Source organism: Elephantulus edwardii, unplaced genomic scaffold (assembly GCF_000299155.1).
Source record: "Elephantulus edwardii isolate Elephantulus edwardi_28Jun2011 unplaced genomic scaffold, EleEdw1.0 scaffold00072, whole genome shotgun sequence".
Taxonomy (NCBI): Eukaryota; Metazoa; Chordata; class Mammalia; order Macroscelidea; family Macroscelididae; genus Elephantulus; species Elephantulus edwardii.
Window position 1 is genome coordinate 5,723,688 of NW_006399822.1, and position 22,992 is coordinate 5,746,679.

Sequence of the window (22,992 nt, forward strand, 5' to 3'; positions counted from 1 at the left end):
AAGAAAAGCATTTCTCACCAAGTAATTAAGCAACATAGTTGTCTAACTTAGATGTTTTTATTTCATGACAAAGGCAAGAAATTTGAAAAGCTAGTCACTTAGAGACCTTTACGATAGGTCTGAAAAACGACACTTTCCTAACCTGCACGTATTAACTCACTGCTGTCCGGCTGGAAGCAACTCACGGCGGACTCTCCAGCAGTTTTCAGAGGCAGTAACTCTCAAGAGAGAAGCAGCGGGATTTGAACCACCTTGCACTCCCAACCCACGAGGCCACTGACCCACGAGGCCATTCGACCCACGAAGCTACCAGAGCGCAGAAAAAAAACTGAGGCTCATAATTGAGCTCCTGAACCACTCTAGCAACGAAACTATCAGAGTCACAAAGGCCGGAAAATGTTTGAAAGTCAAGAAGTAATATGGCGACTTCCAAAAAAAGAACAATTTTCAAGAGTTTTACCAGTTGGGTGCCAGTAAACATGGACAAAACGGAACAGTTTAGTATAACAGAGGTCTCCCCCCAGCAGATATGACTTCAGCTAGCATTCAAATTCCCTCGTGTAAGCACCCAGGTCCTTCCCTTACCACAAATTTCCACTACTTCTGAACCAACAGTAGCGAATATTCAAGGATTACAAAAAAAGCTGCTAAAATGCTTTTCTCAACAACCCAAGGCGGAGTTTCTTGCCTCTTATCAAGAGGACTGGAGAGAAGCTTCAGTTCTTTTGAAGTAGACACTTTCTCGCTCAGACACAGCCCCTCTCGGCTGCTTCAGGACTTCAGGAAATCGGAAGCCAAAGCTCTTTCGGTTTACACCCACAGGATCTGCAAAGAGGTCTGGATGCTCACAGAAGATTACAAAGAATCACTTCATGATGAAAAAGAAGAGAGGTGTCTGCCTGGACTGCAGTTACTGTCTAGAGGCCGAAGGGTGAACGGGTCATACTCACATCCCAGGTGAGAAATCCAACCCAGGACCCACCACCACGGGGGGGGGGGTGTCAGAGCCCCACAGAAAAGGCAGGAAAGAAAGGTCAGAGCACTACGGGGGTGCAGACCCAAGAGTGTGTGGGCCCACAGGCTGGGCAGTCATCCAGCAGGCCCAGGCTTCTCCCTGTGCTGTACACTTTCCCCACTCAGGTGTGAGGACACCCACCTGCGAGAGAGTTCCTCACTGAGAATGGGGAATCCCTTCCAACCCACTGAGATGGACCCCGGACAGAACACCCTCACTGGTAAAACACTTCCTACTACCACGTGCTAAGCACGGCTTTAGTGGGTAACAGCGTGTGTGTGTGCACCATACGAGCTTACAATATATGGGGGATCAGGACAGTCCCATCATCTTCATGTCCCCGAGAAGTGCCCACCAACCACTTCCCACAGCTCAAGGGGCATCCACTGACAAGAGCCGCCTCGCCAGTTCCTTCTCTCCAGAAAGGCCTGCCCTGGGAGGTCACTTCAGTCCTGGCCTCAGGGGCCAGCGTTCCAGGAGGCAGCCCTTCAATATTTTTAGCATTCCCGGGAAACGCTCTGGGACTGCTGTTGGTACACTGTAGCAAGAATGTACCAAGTGGAACTCAGGGTCCAAGGTCCTGAACGCACCTCTCTAGAAGCCCAATTCACTACATCAAGAGGGACTCGGGTGCCACGGGAGAGTCAGAATTATGCTGTGTACAAGAAATGGGTCACCTACACATCACCTGGGGGAGTTCCATAAAACAACCACGGCACTCCTGAACCAACAATGAAGGAAGTATCGGCATTAAAGTGGTTGTGCACGGCAACACTTCAAGACAAACAGGATACCCTTCAACATACCGTGGATAGGAAGTGCTGGTCATTGTACAGACTACTCATTGAAAGACTACTGTTAGCTAGCAACTCACAGCAATGCAACAGTAAACAACGAACCTGGACTTTTTTTAGGCCAAATCTTTATAGCATACTGTTAGTTGGTAAATACTGCATTTAAAAAAATGAAATCCCATATAGATGAGAAATGCAAACAACAAGTAAAACTTATTACAAACTACAAGTGTTTCAATATTTACACTGAACATAGGTTGAACACAGTAATACAAACGGAAGCTGTTAGTAGGCTTGAGGGTTTATCGGCAGCACCAGGAGACAGTAACGTGTACTTTGCAGCCACAGTTCAAAATGTAAATATATGCAAATCCACCTGCCAAGTCATGCACTCACGCATTTACTCACTCACACTCCCATCACACTCTCACCTTCTCCATACACTACCAAAAACAAACAAAAAACCAAACAAAAAACTTCATTTTAATTAAACACGTAAATCTTGGGAAAAACAAAAACAAATTCTACATTTGGATGTATTAAACCAGGAACACAATAAATGAGCCAACTTTAGACTACAGCCGAGCTGGGACATTTTAAAAATTTACTTATTAAACCTGAGACAGCATTCCTTCAGCTGAGAAGAGCATGGAAATCAAATTGCACTTTTTCCCCAAAGAAAAGAACTAATACTTTGTAACAGAATCTAAAATTTTCAAGAACTATTTTCAGCTTCCAATTTTGACACACACCTGGTTAAAAAAGTGCCTCACAGAGAAAGATGTATCAAGAAACGATGTTTCAAGGCATAAGTGGAATGTTAAAACACAAACCTGCATGAAATGAGTTAAAATTTATTTTGCAATACTGAAATAAGTATCATTTTAAAAAAATCATGATTGTTTTTGGAACATAATTAAATACATAGCTACATTTCTAAACAATATTTTTTATATTTATATATTATATATTAAAATAGGTTTGGCACTTAGCAGCTTCTATTGGTTATTGCATCCCATATTATGAGGCAAATTTATTTTAGAAACACATTATCTAATTTCTGCAGCTACAGTGTCCATGAAGTAAATAAAAATAAGAACTGTTTTTAGAAATGAAGGTATGGAGTCCCGCGCAGGCACTGATACTGCCTTGGAGACCCTCTCCCACCACCACAACCAAGAGTCTCCCCCTGGGGGGCTGGCAGAGACCAGGAAGGACTTTCCAGAAATGAGGACCAAGATTTCATGGAGCATTAGCTGCTGAGTACCTCGGCCTCAGCTTTTGGAGGCTGGCGTCTGTTCTTTCAGGACCAGCCACCATGGAAAGCTCACTCAGTGGGCAAACTCGTTTCCTCTAAAGCGAGTACCTAATTATAAAAAGAATTTTATTTTTCTCTCTTTCAGTGGGCAAGTAGCTTGCTTTGATTAAGGATATCCAAAGTGTCTTGGGCCAAAGTGCAGAGAACAGCTGACTGGCACAGAATAAAAGGAAGGAAAAAACCTGGCTTTGACTTAAATATCAAATCTGGTTGCACTCTATTGTGTGGCAAGCCTGGCTGAGAGCCTCCGTGTGTAAGGGGGCCTCAGGACTTCTCTTACCCAACAGCCTCCACACAGAACAGGGAGTCAGCATGCCCTGTGCGGGTCACAGCCTATGATCTCCCCAGGTAGCAGATAGGTCACTCTGATTTCTAGTCGTGGCTGTGAAATCACCATGGTGTTCCACAGCCATGTCCTGGCATATAAGCAGCATTGCACGTAGGAAGTTTCTAAAAGAAATTCCTGCTCTTTAACTTAGAACCAAAGGGCACATTTATGCACTGAGCAATCATTAAGACAAAAATGCTGCTTCTTAGAGACATAGTCTAAGAGGGATTAAAAGAAAAAAAAGCATAGAAAACAACTAAAAATGAAGCAGTATAGAATAAATTGATTAGAAAGTTGCTCTTGCATAAAATTCAAACCATAAAGTAGTCAAAGCACTGTGAAGTCCCTGATTTCACACAAAGGTGGTCTCAGATGACTGGGAAAGAGCATCTTAATAACAAGTATTAAGATATTTACTCAAAATAAACTGCATCATCAGAGGCCTGTCTCTCTCTAATAGGAGGGATGTCAGACAATGCGGGCAAAGGCAGGGGTCAGGAGGAGGGCAGTAACCTGCTCTCCTGGGAACAGAATGAAATCACATTGAGGTAGTTTTCTCTACCAGCCAAACTCTGCTTGTCACATGATTTAACTGACACATCTTACGAGTGAACAGCTCTGAAGAGGCCAGCAAGACGAGGCGTTTGACACAGATTCGCCTTCTAAGACGAGTGTTCAAGCCCCAAACAGCAGTAAACAAGACTCTATGTGCTTTCAGGTAGATAACTCCTAAAAGGTTTGATCCCCTCATACTTTGTCTGTACAGTTGCTTGTGGTTTTTTTTTTTTTTTGGTAAGTCATAGCTGACTTTCATCATGCATCTGACTCGGGCCTATCGTTTATGAACTGTCCCGCTTAGAGAACTAGCCTCACACTTTTCAAACGACTGATTGAGAAGGGAGGATGGCACTGCAGGAGCCCCACCCGGATCGCAGCCCAGCAGTCATGGTCAAGGCCATGGCAGGGCACATCTCAGCTTCCACGTTCGGACGCTCCAGCCAGGCCCGTACCCCTGCTCGTAGACTTATCCACTCTTCTGGCCATGAAGATAAAACGTTATAAAAGAAATGTTGTTATCTTAGTTTCAATTCACCACAGTATAGTTTATAAAAATGATTCTCAGGACAGAGCACTAGTGATAAAGGGCAACTAACCAGCATCTGGTCCCCGCTAACGCCTCAAGCACACACCCCTCAACCTCTGGGCCAGGCGGGCGCAGCACCTTCCCAGTGCAGCGGGAAAGCGATCTTGGGTGTCTGGATATGTTGATTTGCATATACGGATTGTTTTTTATACTAAAGCCATGTCCTTGAACACAGCAGTCTGTAAGATATGACTTCCCGTCAGGGAAAATGCACCTTAGTATTGTGACTTCAGTATTTTACACGGTACCAATCCCCACTTCCTAGCCTCCATCTATCCATGAACACATCCAAGGGAGCAAGGACTCCCCCTGGGTATTCCTGACGGTCTCATGCTCTGGGCAGGAGCCGCAAAGCCAGCTCCTGACTCCACCCAGTTACCACGCCACAGCCCAGCCCGGTCGCCGGGCTGCCGCACCCCGACGTGAAGCGATGCTGTGAGCACTGGACCAGGCCTTCCTCCCGCTCTGGGTCCGGTCAAGGTGAGTGCACGCGGATCCGGAACAGGCCTTGCTGCAGCTGCAGGCGGAAGAGCTTGCAGTTGGCGATCCGTAAGGCGGCGCAGCCGGTACGGCGCAGGTCGGAGGGCAGCAGTGGCTTGGTGTGGTGCCAGGTTCCTGTGCTCCGCTTGAACTCGCGCACATAGTCATAGTTGGTACCTGCAACAGGCAGAGGTGAGATGCGGAGCTCGGGGCCACCAGGAAGCTGCCCAGCGGTCACCAGGGTGTCCTTACCTGTATCCAAATCCCCGATAACATAAATGCTGGCACCAATGGGCACAGCGCCGTACACAAATGAGGAGCTGGCGGGAATGCACAAGTTCTGGTCGTTAAGGTAGATCCACCTGAGAGGGGACAGACAAGACTGGAGTCAAAGGTCGCCAGGCTGTCCAGGACAACTGAACTGGAGATGTCCACGTGTGTGTCCAAGAGGTGCCCACTGTCTGCTTGAGGACAGAGAACATACAAGCGTTCACAACCTGAAAATTACTGGATGAGGTAAGGAAAGAGGCACACAGCATGTGAAGAGGGTGCAAGGACAGAGTCCGAGGTACAGACGTGCAATGCTCAGTCTCTCAGCTGCAAAGCAGTGAGAGGTAGGCCAGGGAGGGATTACAGAGGGTGGCGTGGGGTGAAGATGCAAATGGTTTGCAAAGATGGAGTCCACGATGGGCAGTGGGGAGAGAGCTCTACATGAAACCTGGTACACTCAGAATAAGACTGGTGTACCCAGGGTCCAAAGCTTGAGCTGAGACACCAGGGGGGAGGCTGGCAGGTGGCGGACCTGGCTGTGACTGTGCCCGAGACCTGAACAGAGAACGTGGAGGTCATTGGCTGAGAAGTTTGTGGGGAAAGCCTGCTGGTCAAGGGAGGACAGCACCAGGGGAGTGGGCAGTGCCCCATCCAGATGTGGGGACAGCGGAGAAGTGAGGACAGAAAAAGCAGCCTCTCTGAAGATGAAACCACCTGGGGTCCCCGAGGATCTGGGGAGCGAGGAGGATACGGCTCCCAGTGTGGAGGAGAGGACTGCACAGAGGCACCGTCAGAGCAGAGGGGGAGGGCTGGGTGAAATGCTGACATCAGGGGCTGGGCCAGGAGAGGCCTTCTCAACAGTGGGGCCACAAGCACAGGCCAGGACAAAGTCGCTGGGACACAAGTGTGGGGCAGGACAAAGAGAGTGAAAAATGGCCAAGGGGTTTCAGTTCATAGCTGTTGAGAGCTCTGAAAATGGCTGAGAAGAGGCAGGCGCATTCTGAAATTGATCTGGGGATGAGAAGAAAAACTGCATGTGGGTGATAACTGGATTGGAATGGTTCTTCCTTCGCAGAGGCGCTGGGGTTCTCTGCAAACATGACTGGTTTATTCTCTGGACTGTTCTCCCAGCAGCTGGAAAGCATGACAACAGCACACACTTTACTGCCTTCGTGCGAAAGTCTCAGAGCTCTTTTGTGAAAAACTCAGAACATACCAACACTAAAAATAATGACAGGAGGAGGAAAGTCACACCTTACTGAACTAGGAGGCTACACAGGTGGACAGACCACCATTCACAGAAAGGACTCTCTCTCCTTTACAACAGGGCTATATTGTGCAATCAACCATGAGTATTGGTCAAAAGCCATGTGGACTACAGGGAAACGGAAGGCCGTCTTCTGTTCCAGCAAGAGAGGCAGACCCTCACCAAGATGGACCAACGCAGTCACCACCAGCTCGAGCGTGACAGGACAGCGCAGGACTGGGCAAGGCTCAATCTGCTGAGCACAGGTTGCCAGCAGTCATCGTCCACTTGATGAAAATCTAACAACAAGTTTCGTTTCAGCTGGTGACACAGTAGTTTCATTAGAAAGGAGGCAATGCAGGATGATAAATTAAGTGCGCGGCCTGGGTTTTGCCAAAGGAACTCTGCTTGAGTGTTGCATGGTATCTAGGAGGCTGCCAACGAAAGGCCAATGGCCAGTGGCCACGAAGATGCTCAGTGGGAGAAGGTGAGCAGTGTCTTCCAAGAGTGACCCATGGCCTGAGGGAGCTGACGGGAACTCAGTGAGGGGCAGAAGTGACTTGCCAGCAGTGGGTTTGATGTTGGCTTACTGAGCTTGTCAAAGAGTTAATGACCAGAAGCAAGTCAGGTATAAAACAAATGATCCTGATAGAACTAAAAAAGCTATCAACTGCTGCTATGTCAAATCCGCCTCTTGGCAACCTCGCGTGTTCCCAGCAGAACGACTGTGACTTTGAGGGAGCTGTTGTTGGTCAGGCCTTTCCTCTGAGACGCTCTGGGGAGTGGGGTGTCTGAAAGCCACCTGTTCAGTTAGCTGCCAGGTGCATAACCATTTGTACCACCCAGCAACTCCATCTACCAAAAGTACCCCCACCTCCAGTAAATTTCAGATAGCAAATTAGAGACTTAAATAATTTATGGACAACAATAACCTATCTTAAGAACACATTTCAATGTTTTTTGACAAATGTGTATCCATTCCTTCAATGAGTAATCCAAGTAAGGCAAAGGACATTTCCCATCTCCCAGAAGTTGCTCCTGCCCCTTCAGGGTCAACCCTGACCCCCACATTCCACTTCCAGACCAACCCTGATTTGTTTCCTGTCAGTACTAATTGTCTGGCTGTTCTAGAAGGTCCTGTAAAGAAGAGAATTTCCAGTCTGCTTTTGTTGCTCAGCACAATTATTTTCCTTTTCCCTTTTTTAAAAAAAACCTTTTATTAATTTTAATGAACATTTACAGACTTTGGATTTCCATTCATTCACTGTTGCATTTTTCTCCCTGCCCACCCCTCTCCCCTAGTTCACGCTTCTCTTTGAAAAGTAAAAGAAAAATTATTTCATTGTTATACAATTTCCAATTCCGCCCCCCCCCCGTATACTTCATTATGCAACCTTCATTCTGGACTCTTATCATAACCATAATGCCCAATCATATATCGCTTTTAAACAGTTCCCTCCCTCATCTGTTTCAATGCAGTAGTCATAATTTATCCAATTTTTCTCAGTCTCACCCCAACCCTGATGTCAGTCCCGTTCTACAACAGTGGCACTATGCAGTATTTGTCCTTTTGTGACTGAGATATTTCACTCAGCATAATGTTTATTTTTTTAAGAAAATTTTCACGGTTGTATTGTATAATAAGGCCCTGAAACATCTGAACAAATCAATATCTGGGCGGTAAGGCAGCTACTTTGTCCTTCACTTCTTTGCGTTACTAGAGCACTTGTCACTTGATTAAAAAGAAAGAAAAAAAAGACAACCTTTTGCATTACTTAAGTCTTTCCAAGGCATGCGCTGGTACAACACAAACTTCTGTCAGATGCAACCAGTCTAGTGTCCAAGCATCACGCACTGTTAACCCCTCGGTGGCGGCAGTGCACTGCACCCACTCCCACCTTGGCCTTGCTTGTGTATGATATTTGGAGCATCTGCAGGAGTGTGAAGAGTATCGGAAAAAGGAGGGAGGAGGAAATAGCATTAATGCCTGGCTGGGACGAGGTCAGCTGAAGTTGTGCAGAGAAAGCCTGAACATACCATTGGTGCAAACCCGAGCATCACTGATATTCTTTAACAGGAACATCTGGTGGAAGCCCATGATGGGGTCTTCGTGGGCCTTGAGCTGGCCCACAGCCATGCTGAGGATACAGCTGTCTGGCGTGGGCTGATGGTCCTGCGACGTGACGCTGTGCGGGATTTTCTGGAACGGAACGCTAGACAATTTCTCCACAATGGCAGCTCTCCCCTGGAACTGCTGTCCTTCCCATTTAAGGCATGATGTGTCGATATAAATTGCGCCTACTTGGACTCTGTCATTATCAAATAACTGGTAGTAATGCTGAATGAAGCTGGATCCAGTCTGTTCCCAAATTGGCTTGTCTCCCATTATGGGGTGTCGCCCAGCCTCCGTGAGACCCGAGGGGCTGGCACGATGGCGGCGGCGGCAACCCCGTGCGGTCTCAGCATAATGTTATTTTAAGGGATACATACAAACTGTTGGCTGTATCTGAGTTATTTCTGAGTTATTACTATTCCACTCCATGAGGGAGTCTGGTGGTCTAGTGGAGAGAAGTGACCAAATCCACCAGTTGCTCCATGGTAGAAAGACAGGCACTGTCCTTCTGTGTGATGTACTGTGTCTGAAAACCCAGGGAGGGTTAGTGACGATTTGGTTCTGACTCAACAGAACACATTTCACTATATGAGAGGGAACTCGGGTGGCCACGTCTGTAGGGAGCTGTGCTGTCAACCCAAGGGCTGAACCTCTCTGCAGTTCAAACTCGCCAACGCCTCTGCGTGAGGAGCGTGGGCAATCTCCTCCTGGGCCATCCAGTGGAGGGCCAGGTAGGGGCTGGTCTCACCTGACAGCAGTGACATCCCATTACGTATGTGTAACAGGATTTCTCATCCACTCGCCTGCTGCTGTGAATGCTGGCTGTCGGCTCCCAGCTGGGGCTGTCATCACGCAGTGGTGTGAACGTTAGAGTGTGCGTCTCCCTTGGGACTTGGGCTTCTTGCGATGGAATTCTAGGTAGGGAACTGCCGGGTTGTGTGATAAAGGATGTTTCCTTTGGTAACTGTTTTTAGAGTGTTGCACCATTTTATTTTCCAATTAGCAACACATCAGAGCTCTTCCAACTGTTCAGTATTACCAGTGAACTTGGTTATTGTTGGACTTTTGAAATTTCTGCCAGTCTAGAGGGTCTCCTTTCTCCTATCACTATTTATGCCGAGCATTGTTGCGCATGTGTTTACTGGAAATTTCTTTTTACGTATTCTTTAGTGAAATGTCTGTTCAAAAAGGTTTGTTTTTAGAATTGAGGTTTTGGTCCTATTGAATTATAAGCTTCTTTGCATTTTGCTAAGTCCTTTGTTAGAAGACGTATTGTAGATATTACATCTCAGCAGGCAGATGACTCGCCTGTTTTCTTCCTGAGATCTTTTGAAGAACAGAAACTTTTAATGTCACTAAAGACCAAATTATCCATTTCTTTTTCCTTTTAGAATTCATGTTTTCTGTCTTTATAAAAAAATTTTGCCTAGTCCAAAATTGTCCATACCATGGACCACCATGAAAACAGACAGGTCTGTGTTGGAGAGGGTGAAACCAAGTTTCTCCTTGGAGGCAAAGACTGTGAAGCTGTATCTCACACACTCAGGGCACGTGGCTGGGAGGAACTAGTCCCTGGAGAGGACATCGTGCTTAGAAGGGTGGAAGGACAGTGCAGGAGAGAAAGATCCTGGAGGAGATGATTTGACACAGTAAATGGTAAAGGGGTTAGGTGTGTTAGAATCTGTGATATTGGTTTAGGACAGGGCAGACGGGATCGCTATGAGTCATGGGCATAAAACAACAACAACTATAACAACATAACAAGTCCAAAGTTGTTAAAATTTTTCTTCTCTAATTTCTTATACTAGGGCTTAAGATAGCTCTAACATGTGGGTCTACGATATATTTTCAAGTTAGTTCCTCTATATACTATGAAAGGTCAAAGTTGCTTTCTTCCATATAGACAGCCAGTTATTTCAGGATCATTTCTTAAAAAGACTTTTCTTTACTCAACGAACTGCCTTGACATCACTGCTGAAAATCAGCCCACTAATCAAACAATAAGAGAACTGAGAGCTCTCTGGTGAAGCAGTTGGCTTCCAGGCTGTGGCACAGAAAATATGCGATAAGACTGGAGAACGCGGTGGTACCAGACAGGAAAGGCTCAAAAAAGGCTGGGGTGTGTCAGAAGGATACAGGAGCCAACAGGAAGTGGCTGCCAACGGACAAAGCTCAAAGCAGTTTGAGCTGCCAATGTTGTCTAAGTAATATGAGCAACAAAAGAAATTAGGACAGTACTAGATTTACAACTTATGGAAGAAAATAAATACTTATGAGTTCAAGTTTAGCAGTAATTCAGTATTTTTAAGGAAAACCACAATGACAGTAATACAGGGAGTAGGGCTAGCTCTTCTTTACAGAAGAAATCCAATGAAAAAATGTAGAGGGAATGAGGGAATCTATAAAATCACCAAACAGCATGACTCTTGAAGGTGAAGTGCCCTGATGGACGTGGAAACTAGTGGCTCAAAGTCTAAGGAGACATATACTTGCACACTCTACCTCTTTCAAGGCATTTATTAATTATAATAAAAACAGTGACTCTACAGTGGAGAAACCTAACAGCCACCTCCTTAGCAACATGACCAGGGCGAACGCTACCAGTAATCAGACCAGTGTTCTCCCAGATAGAAATGGAGGAGAACACACCACCACTCCTACGAGATTCCTGCCTGAAATATAATCATATGAAATCTAATCATATGAAATCAGTCCAATCATATGAAATCACCACACATACCCAAAGCAAGAGACATCCTAAAAATAAAACAACACCTCCTCCCTACAACAAAACTATTTTCTTTTGAGTGACAGTCACAAAAGACCATGTAAGACTGGAGAATTTTCACAGATGAAAGATTAAGGAAACAGAAATAATGTGGGATTCTGGGATGGAGCCCTGAACAGAAGGATGGGGGGGGGGCGGTGAAATCAATGGAAAAGCAGATAATATACAAAGAAAAGGCATAGTATTTTTAGAAATCATTGCTCCAGAGTGCTGCATAGTATTCCAATGTGTGAAGGTACCACAATTTCTTAATTCATTCAGCTGTGGTTGGACATTTAGGCTGTTTCCATGTTCTTGTGATGGTGAATAACACTGCTATGAACACTGTTGTACAGATCTCCATTTGTGTCACAGTTCTAATTTCCTTGAGGTATGTTCCTAATAGTGGAATAGCTGTGTCATATGGAGTTTCTATGTTCATTTTTTTGAGGAAATGCCAAACTGTCTTCCAGATTGGTTGGACCATCTAAGAACCCCATCCACAGTGTATGAGAGTTTCCATCTCTCCATATCCTCTCCCAACATTTATTGCTTGCTGCCCTGCTAAACATAACTTGGGAGGGACTGGAGAACATTATACTGAGTGAACTAACTCAGTCTCATAAGGACAAATACTGCATCTGACCATTATTCTAAAAATACCAGGATAACTAGTAAACCACGTATGGGAACCCAAAAGGGGAAGGGGTGGGAGCAGAGGGATGAGGTTGGATAGGGGCACAACCAGAAGGTTGTACAGTCTGGTGAGTGGAGGGAGGTGGTGAAGGAAATGGGAAGCTCCGGCAGAGACATGAAAAGACTGGGAAATGACTGATGGGCAAGTCCAACAGTGATTCATTTTATAAAACACAGTACATGGGAATGATTGTATGAAACACAGAATGAATGAAGAACGGTATGCATACAATGTATATGAACTTTGTGAGCAAATCAATGGGGGAAAAAAAGACATCATTGAGTTAATCATTGTATCAATGTAAGTATCTTGGTTTGGTAACTGTATTATGGTTGTAAGACAGTACACAGGAGAAGCTCGGTGCAAAGTCTTTAAAGTAAATGCAGATCCTTTAATGTTACAGTACTTACCTGGGGTCATCTGACCAAACAATTCCCCGTCAGGAGTGAATGTGCATACCCAGGTCATGGATCTTGGGAAGACCTTAGGATGCGTCTAAGCAGCCTTTGTGCCACCAACATCCAGGCCTAGACCTGCTGCTGAAGCAGTGCAACTCAAATTAAAAAACAAATTATTTGAATAGACTTCACAAAAGATGAAATACAAATAACCAGGAAGCACATGAGAGCTATTCCATTACTTCTCTCAGATCACTAGAGCTCTGAGAATAGAAAACTAGTCCTAACCTTCAAGACATTTACATTGAAATAGAATCTAAGACAATAAAATACATAAAACACAGAACAAGGCCTGATCAGGGCCAAAAGAATGGAAAGTTCTCTGATGTCTGAGATCATGTTCAGATTACACTCATGACACCCAAGACTCCGTCCCTGCTTGCGGGCTCCAATCCACTGTCACCCAATCAGCTCCGTGGTCCTCAGCCTGGAGGGTGGGGAGGACTTCTCTCAGTCTGTTTCCTCCATGGGGACTTTTTGATCCTGGAAGCAGTTACTACCTCTCCCACACTTCCTGTTCTCTAGCTCTGGTGGCATAGTCTGTATGGAGTTGTGCTGCACTGAAGAGCAGTGGTGTCTCTCTGGAGACTAAGGTGCGTCTGATACAGGCCATGGTCTTCGCAATCACTTGTTATGTATAAGAGAGTTGGACAATGACCAAAGAGGACAGAAGGAGAATTGATGCCTTCGAGCTGTGGTGCTGGAGAAGAGTATTGAAAGTACCATGGACTGCTAGGAAAACAAACAGATTCATCCTGGAAAGGGTTATACCGGGTGGCTCTTTGGAGGCAAGGATTCTGAGGCTCCATCTAACATACTTTGGTCATGTTGTAAGGAGGTCCAGTCCTTGGAGAAGGACATCATGCTTGGAAGAATGAAGGGACAGTGCAGGAGGGGAAGGCCCTCTATGAGGTGGACTGATTCAGTGACTGGGGTAATCGGGATGGGTGCATCAGAGACGGTGCAATTGGCACAAGACAGAGTTTAGGGCTTTTGCGCACAGGGTCGCTATGAGTTGCAAGCGACTCGACGGCACATAACAACAACGCCGTCTCTGGTGGCCAAATCCACCAGCAGCTCTGAGGGATTTCCAGCCACAGACTCCACGAAGGGTCAGCTACGACTCAAGCGCAATGCGTTTGAGAGTACATTCTTCAGAGTCCTCTTTGATCTCTTTCAGTGGTTAATCACCTTTCACTAGTTAAACTGTTGTGTTGCTGTTGTACCACAGAGTGGGAACCGACCCATACCGACCCTCCAGTGGGTTTTCAGTGGCCGTTAATCGCACGGGAAGAGATTGTCCTGGCTAATGCATAGTTTACTTTTTCCATGTTCAAGTTACTGGTGTGGTTTCTGTGCCCCAACAATCCTGGTCCTAACAGATCTGGCTGAAATGAGATTTACCTACCACTCCCTAGTTCACAACTTATTAAAGCATCTATGGTACTTCCTACTTTCTAACCATCACATTAAGAAGAACACAAATCTATGTGGGCTAAGAGAAGGCAGGTAGCAGAAGGGAGGCAAGCTGGTGCAGGTGCTTCACTGCTGGCACTGCTGGGTAAAGGAAAAAGCTGCCGAGGGTCTCTGCAAATTGGCATGAGGCAGGCATAACCAGGTCAAAAGCGCCTACCAGCCAGCAGCTGCGTTGTGTAGATAAACCATTTGCATCAAAACCCATCTAGGAGGTCAACTGTGTGCAATCCCTCCAAGACATTTTGACAATCAATGGGATATTCACTACTATTCTCCAATACCACAACTCAAAGGCATTGATTCTTCTCCTGTCATTCTGTTACTTCACTGTCCAGCTCTCACAAGCATAGAAGTTGACCAGAAAGACCATAGCCTGAATGGGGCACACCTTAGTTTTTAAAATGGCATCATTACTCTCCAGGACTTCAGAGAAGTCCTTAGCTGCAGGCTTTGCCAATATGATACATCTCCAGATCTGACCACTGGTATGAAGGGTTTTGACTCTGGATCGTTGACAATGTCAGTCTTTTCTCCATCTTTCATGATGTTGCCTCTTGACCCAGTTTATTCTACCTTACTTACTGTTACTGCTACATGCTGTTGAGTCTGACTCATAGCACAACAGCTCTGAACCCTGTGCTAGCCTTTGTCTTCCTCACAATCAAGCCCCTTGCAGCAGTCACTGTATCAACCCACCCAGAGAGCATCTTCGTCTCCTTCATCCCTCCACTTTTCCAGGCATGATGTCCTTTTCCCAGGAACAGCCTCACTACCTTCATAGGAAAAGAAATTCCACTTAGCTTTTGTATTCCAAAAGGACTTGCAGTCCAAGACTCAGGGAAATCATACGGAGATTGGCTATCTAGCTGGTCTGGTCCAATCACACACTCAGGAACAGAGCACATATACTGAGTCTGATCTATTGGAGGAGGGGGCTTCTGACCCACACTGACCAGCATACTGGGTAAGACTCTATTCATCAACTGACCAGGCCCTCTCTCTTTGACCAGTGGGCCATTCTGGACCACAGAGATGTTCATCAGTTTTGAGCCAGGGTTCAGTATACCCAAAGGTCTAGGTATTGCTTATTCCTCTGCAAATAATCATTCTAACTGATAAGCAGAGAGGCCTTGAAGACTGTTTGGAGGATTCCCTGAGGCTGTAAATTGCAAAGGAGGAGACTGCCCATCCATGCTCTTCCTGCCTTTGGGTTGGCAGTGTAACTCCTTACTCGGTCATCAGAGCAGCCTCACGTCATTTTCACAATCCTGAGATTTTCACTGCACAGGGAGGAGAAGGCACTAAGAGGTGAAGCCACCTGTGAGCATCCACACCTGGGATGCCTGGCCCTGCACCTGCTCTCTTAACCACAGAGCTGCGCTGCCACCTCCACGTGTCAGACAGAAAGATGACTGGAGGGAGTTCAAGAGTTCTCAGAGGTCCCAAGCCCTAAAGGAGGAAGGCAGCAGGGGAAGAGCAAACGAGGGCTACTAAAGTGACCCCTGCAGTTCACAGAGTAACTCACAAGCCAGTCTTGTGATCAAAGGTGCCATGGAGACATAGCAGCAATCTGCCAGGCAGCTCAGACAAAGGCCCATGGTTTGACTCTGCGCGCTGCTCCTCAGAGAAGGAGGGGCAGGCTCCTCCTCCAGAAATCACAAGCCAGAGTCGCCAGGAGCCGGAACCGTCGCGACAGCAATGGGTTTGGTTTCCTGAGCAAACGGTTCCCTTTAGAAACAACAAAAAGCACTGCAGACACTTTAAAAAGTATTGAGAAGAGTTTAAGGTTATTTCTGAAGCCATATGCTTTTCCTCTTCACAATTCATGAAAACAAATGACAAAAAAAAAACCTTACTTGCTCACATTTTCTTTGTACAGGAACAAATATAAGGAAGAAGACATGTAGCACACAAAATACCACCAGGTTGGGAGCATGAACTGTGGAAGGATCTTTCCATGACTTTCAAATTCTACAGAGAGTCGAGAATTTTGTTAACAAATATAGGTGTGAGTCTCTATTAGGAACTTTCAATAACCAAAATATATGAAAGTGACAGATCTTAATTCTCATTAATACAATTTACATAGAAAATTGACTGAAATTCTAACTCACTGTCGCTGGACTAGAACTCGGAGCTGACCCTCCGCTGGTTAACAAGGCTGTAAATCACACGGGGAGAGTGCCCATCCCTCCCTCACTGCCCCCGGGATCTGGACCGTCCAGAGAAGTGCAGCCTTTGGGTCAGGAGCCCGCCTCCCTCCAGATGTGCCACCAGCGTTGCCTTAGGAAAATAACAGGAGGCGTCGGCTGAGGAAATGCACGGAGTCAGTAAAACACAGCTGCTTCTCAGAACTGAGCTGGGATGCAAGTACCTGGAAGAGCTCGAGACAAGGGCAGAAAGTCTTCTTAACCCCAAACTGAGAAGGACTGTGAACAGGAGGGTCAGGAATAGGGAAACGCAGGTTGTCCTCAACTGACACCACATTTGGGAGAGATCAACTATATTTAAGACAGTCTGTTTTATTTTGTTAGTCATTTTACAATGAAAGGAATAGCTGGAATGTTCCCCTAAACAAGCCAGCTGCTTGAAAACAAGGACTCAAATGGTGATCACTTTGTTTAAGTCAACAGGCAGATTTGGGGAACTGATGCAGTAAAAAATCTGATGGCGGGGAAAGAAAGAGGAAAAGGAAAAGACCACAAACAGTGCTCACCAATGTTCTGATTAGACCCCGCCCTTTCTCAGGCATGATCCTGGTCATCCAGAACCTTCCTCAAGTGAAGTTATTACCACAATTCACAAAATGCCAATATATCCAATTCCTTATTATCGGTCAAAGTGTTTATGATCTGTGTCCTTTTTATGTACGCATATATAAGGATATTTTTGTAAGTTGTAGGTAATGTTTCTAACATCTAAAGACAAAAATAATCAAATTCATTAAGACATTGATAATAAAAGGCAATGCTGCGTTGGGATGTACTGTCTGGTTGGAACTGATGCACAGCTGATCCTCCAGTGGGTTTTCAGAGCTAGCAAATCACACAGGAGATTTCCCATCTTTTTCCCATAGAGTAGCTGGTGGATTCAAACTGTGTACCTTAGAGAGAAATAAAGAACCTTCCCAGCAGAAGCCTAGACCACAAAGATATTCTCACTTATATCAGAATCAACTGAGAATGGAGGTGCTGGAATGGAACCCTCAACTTTGAACATCAGAATAAAAAAACCTTAGGCTGTGTTGGATTAATTTTTCAAAACCACAAGTCAACAAAAAGTACACGAGAAGATTGGTCAGAGGCTAAACAAACTGTCTATGTGAGGTGTCTGCACCAGGACCGATGGGCAGGGGTCTGGTCCAGTGGGCACCAATTCGTAGCTCTAGGGAGTTTTCAGAGGCTGTGGACTGCATAGCAGACTGCTAGTCCTTCTCCTGTGGAGTCGCTGGAGGATTTGAACTGTCTACCTTCAGGGTAGCCACACGAGTCCTTGCCAGCAGGCCCACTAGAGCGCCCTCTGAAAAAGGGTTCTGGCAGAGAAAGGAAGGTGTGGTGGATTTGGAAACCACTGTTGCTGGGTGCCATCGCGTCACCCAGACTCAGTGACAGAACCCTGCTCAGTCCTGTGCTGTCCCCACAATCTCTCCTGTGCTTAAATCCATGGCTGCAGTCATTCTGCCAATTTGCCTACAGAGTTAAAGGAAAATCGATCGCTTTGGCGGCTGATGAGATGTGTGAGAGAATGGGAGGAGGACTGGGAGGGCTTGGCAGTGTCAGGGGACACAGGAACAGAAACGGACATTGTCATTTGGACACAGTAAATCGTTACCATCACTCGGTAATAACTTAGGGCAATTTTTATGCCTTCCTACAAATAGTTTTGTTTTTACTTAGAAACAGAGAAAATAATAAGATGTGGCATTTTTCCAGGAAAGTTTTAACCTAAAAATAGGGAACAAAAGCAGGAAAGACAAGAGATTACTTAAAAAACAATCTAAATGGTCTCCAATCGAATACAGATGTCTCAGCTGGCAGCAGCTTCCACAGACTGCAAATACAGTGCACCGGGAGGAGGGGGTCCCATCTCTCCAAAATGAGTAACTTCTGGATGTTCTTTTTCTGCAGATACTGTGGGAAAGCTTACACTCTGCAGTAATAGAAACTAACTGGAAAGCTGGAGTCTATGCCTCTAACATCTCCTAAATCGCTCTCAGATTGTGCCGAATCATTTGTTCCAGGATTGTGGAATCAATTTTTTAAAAAATCTATAAAAATATGCTGAATTTTAAATATATGCAAAGTTAACATTTCTAAAACCTTGATAACTCCATTGTTTGTCCTGATCCAAGTAACATGAATGACGCCTTATGCTACAGCACCCCCTTCTGGAATAGGAAGGAAATCCAGATTATGTGGAACATGTTGCTACAATAAAAACAGCCTTTCGTGGTTACAGAAAGCGTGTGTGCAGGTGGGTGCAGGTGGGCGAGGGAGAGCTGAAGTGTGGGGAAGGCTCCCCCGACATTTTACTGAGTGAAGCAGGCCAGGTCCAGCCATGAGCCAGCCCAGAAGGAGCGTGCAGTTACAATAACAATTCACGACGGCCACATGGGCTCTATGATCCCAGACCGCGGGTTCCAGGCCAGATGTGACCAGACTTCCTCTATGAGAATTAGGTAAGTGGTTCTGGAAGAGGCACAGTTAGCCAGGGTAAGAGGGAAAGGGGAACTTTGGGCCAGAGGAATGGATCACAAGCAGTGAACTGAGCGAACTGTAACAAGTGCTGGGGAAGGAAGCGGCCTGTGTGGGTCCAGGGGAGCAATGCATGGACACAGAACAGCAAGGGCACGTCACAGAGGCCACACACGCCACGGCGAGGAGCGGAGGGGTCAGAACGTATTCCTGAAGACTTCCGAGACCCAGTCAAAGATGTCAGCACCTAAACATCAAAACCTGATGTACATTTTCAAAACACGTATTTTCTTTATGTTACCAATACTTGGAAAATTCCTGAGGAAACAGCTAGTATGCTACCGAGCTATCTCCTGAACAGATGATGTAATGCAAGGAATTTACTGGAACACAAAGTAAACCGCGAACACATGGTTTTGAAGCGGCGGCCCTAAGACAACACATGCAGGAGGAGTTACCTTTTGAACTCATCGTGGTAGAACTCAGACTTGCAGGTGACCATCTCACCCCCCTGGATGTCCTCACGACTCCGGACGCCCCCAAACACGTACAGCTCCATGGCAACTCCACAGGCCACAGCCCCGAATCTGGAAGGCCACACACAGAGACTGTTAGATCCTGGGCAGGGGGCTGACGATCAAGTTCTCACTTAACTCCTCACGCTCCTGATTTTAAGTCCATGACAGTCAATCTTTTGGGAAGACCGGGATGGACCTTCCTTTTTTTAGAACATGAATCATTCACTATTCACTTACTCGCATATAAACCAAATGCCAAACCAACAAACAGAAAAGTGAGTTTGAAAGAAAGGAGTGAATTTTCAGTTAACACGCTTAGCGGCTATTGAAAGGTTGGTGGTTCGAGGCAGTCCGCTCTGTCACAGCCTCAGTGAACGCGGGGCAGCCCTGCCCGCCCACAGGGTCACTAGGAGTTAGAACCCACCCGATGGCGGAGGGTTCTGGAGGAAAGACACCATCAGCAGTCAATGAAGAGGGAGGACAAGCAATCAAAGAGGCCACGTTCTAATGACCTCCAGGTGGAGAGTGGAGACAGGAGGAAATGACCGCTCAGGAGGCAACGCTGAGTCCACACTGTACACCGTGGGCACTGCCGTCTTTCTCCGGAGGAGGCACTGGTGGATTCCGGCTGCCAGGCGTGGGCTCCGGGTGGGCAGGGCGGTTCCCTACGGGGCAAGCAGCATGACTGCCCCAGAACTCCAGCTCACGGCTGCTGACTCAGTCTACACCCACAGCGACCCTCTACCGGGTTTCTGAAGCTGTGAGCCACCACAGGGCGACACTGCCCTCGGTCTCCCACTGGTGGACTGGTGGGACAACCGAAAGAAGGCTACTGTTGGGGACCGCTGGGTCAACCCCACCTCAGAGGGACCCGGCAGATGTCCTAGGCTGCAAATCTTTCTGGGGTGTAGCCTGCCAAGTCTCTCTCCACAGAGTAGCTGGTGTGTTCAGACTGCCCCGCTTTGGGTTAGCAGCCGAACGCTTATCCACTGTGCCTCCAGTGCTCACAGAAAGAGAGACTAGGAAATGACAAATGAGCTCGCTTTGAGAGCACCGTCAGCCCCGGGAAGGAAGGCAGGAAGCCGGAGGAGCCCTAGGAGGAGGCTGTCTAACAATGCTTAAGCTCCACTTGCCGGCCCACCGGCCTCAAGACCGCTGCCTCTTCAGCAGGTGCCAAGACAGGTGCATACGATGAGACCAGTGTGGCTGAAGCACAGATGAGCAGGAGCTGAAACCGCTAACAGAAATGGGGGCCCATGGAGGGGAGCTTTTCACATCCAAATGTATCACCAGGAAGTTACTGAAATGCTTCTCAAATACATGGACTTTCTCTAGAGAAACTGAAATTACAAAAGCTGGGTTTGTTAGTCTGCTTCACTGACTAACTCCCAATTATTTCTTCAGCTTCAAATTTATTTAAGAGTGAGGCATTTTCCCCCAGAGTCACTTTGCTGATGACAGTGCCATTTTCCTTCAATAGAGGAACATCCATCAACTGAGAAAACAGAGGACAGAGCAAGGACTCTGGGGCCACATGAAATTAGTTCGAATCCTGCCTCTGCCCCACGGTGAGCCTGGCCCACTGCTAGTCCTGGGACTCGTTTCTAAGTCCAGCAGCAGCACTGACCTCATCGGGCTCAGTGAACAGTAAATGGCTCACGCGTGTCCGGTGTGTGGTAAGTGCTTCCTAAGCATCTGCTATCATCATCAGCCACCAAGGACTTCCTATTGTGAGAACTGCTACATAGCCTTCTCTAAGTTATGGACTTTTCATTATTTTTGTTCTACCCTTTAGGACAAAATAAGCTTGATCTTCCTGTTCCTAAAGAGAGTGAAAAATGCATAACATTATCTACATTTTCAAAATAAGTCATCTATTAAAGGCCTCTAAGAATTATAATGCACTGCTTCTTTCCTTAAAAAGACACACATGCATTTTAGCAAAAGGACATTCGCTCTAGATGCTTGCCACGGTTAAGGGGCTTCAGACCAAAGAACACCAAGGGACTGAATGGCGTCCACACCTAATCACCTACCTCCTCTCCTTCAGGGGACAGATGGCCGTCCACTGCTGGGTCCTGGGGTCGTAGCATTCCACTGACTCAAAGAGCTTTCCATATGACCCGCCGCCCATGGCATAGATTTTCTTTTTCATAGCTGCATAGCAGCCAATCTGGAAAGGAGAAAGGGACAGTGAGGGGAAGGCAGTGTCTGTGACTAAATCTAGACCAATAAAGACGAACTTGTCTTTAGAGTTTAGACAGGATGAAGTTTCTAACACTTAGACTAAGGTACTTTGTAGGATGAAAATGCAGGATTTTTAAAACGAGAAGAGCAATGTAATCCAAATACCGTAAATCTTCAGAAAAAGGGCTCTTACTGTAATATGATTTCACTAAATGAGATAAGTAAACAATCCTTATAGTCCTAATCTTTATAGAGTCCAGGATTAAGATTCCATACAGCAAAGTGTTACTGTATGGGATGAGTTATGAGTTACAGTTCAGCGGCCAAAGATGTGACATTTCTATGGCACTGGCTAGAGCTCTGGCCTGTGGGGGTCAATGGGAAATACAGAGACACCATCCTCAAAAACCTCCCCAGAGCCATGTGCTTTCCCTCTAACGAGCCAGCAATCGCACTGCCACTGCACTGACCCTGACTGCCCGTGACCCTATGGGTCTTTTTCAGGGAGAAGTGCCTGAGAGGCTGTGGGTCTCCAGGGGAGCAGGCTGCCATGTCCCACGGGGCGGCTGGTGGTTAGAAGTGTCGACATTGCTGTTTCAAGTCTAGCATTATGCCACCAGGGCGGCCTGTCTTTCCTCTCCTCCGTGAATGGGTTATTCCCTCCCTGCACATGTTCTTCCCCAATCTCAAAGCCTGCACTAGATGGTCAAGATCAAGGTGATTTGGTTCTGTACTAGCTCAACTCACTGCCACGGAGTCTGGACCGACTCACAGCTGACTCCTTGGCAGGTCTCCAGAGGTTCAAAATGACACGACAGGAGACTGTCCATCCTCCTCCCTCAGAGCAGCTGAGGGATTAGAACTGTGCACCTTTGAGCTGTGAGCACAACTCTTTATCCACTAGCCTCTAAAAGTTCCTGTAAGAGCTAAATGCATTAAAAAGATCATTTCTCAGCAGTGCAGCGGTTGGGACACAGCCAGGCCTCACTAGGCACAAGGTCAAGGTGAATTCTAGCACATCCTCAGTCCTATCCTGGCACCTGATGAGGGTGAGAGCAAGCTACAGATGGATACAGAAATCTATAATGTTAATGTTTTCAACAGTCACCTGCACTGTAAGCCAAAGAGTCAGGAAATAAACAGACTTAAAATCCAATTTGCGAGTAAACTACTTGTGACACGACCCAGTCCTCACCTTTCTAACCATGGTCAAATCAGGTTGCTTTGTCCAAGTCTTGGAATAAATGTCGTAACACTCCATGGAAATGAGCTCCTTTTCACCATCCTCTCCTCCCAAAATGTACAGCATCCCGTCAATCTCCACTATCCCAAAGTTATGTCGTGCCTGAAAGACAGGGGAGATCTCTGTAGGCAAAAGGCCAGCAATGAGCCCGGCAGGAGGAAGGGGCTAGGAGGACAGGAAGGAGGGGCTGGAGGACAGGAGGGAGGGGCTGGGAGGACAGGAGGAAGGGGCTAGGAGGACAGGA

At 46.5% G+C, this 22,992-nt stretch overlaps 1 protein-coding gene and 1 pseudogene across 1 annotated transcript in view; both read right to left on the reverse strand.

The window, feature by feature from the left end:
* Positions 1-5,074: 5,074 nt before the first annotated feature.
* Positions 5,075-22,992, reverse strand: part of GAN (gigaxonin) — a 52,130-nt gene continuing 34,212 nt past the window's right edge. The window contains exons 8-12 of the mRNA XM_006888883.1: positions 22,701-22,850; positions 21,355-21,491; positions 19,259-19,387; positions 5,332-5,441; positions 5,075-5,256 (exon numbers count right to left, since the gene is read on the reverse strand). Of these exons, the coding sequence (XP_006888945.1) occupies positions 5,075-5,256; positions 5,332-5,441; positions 19,259-19,387; positions 21,355-21,491; positions 22,701-22,850 (708 nt within the window). The remainder of the gene's footprint in view (positions 5,257-5,331; positions 5,442-19,258; positions 19,388-21,354; positions 21,492-22,700; positions 22,851-22,992) is intronic.
* LOC102854420 lies at positions 8,598-8,981 on the reverse strand (annotated as a pseudogene).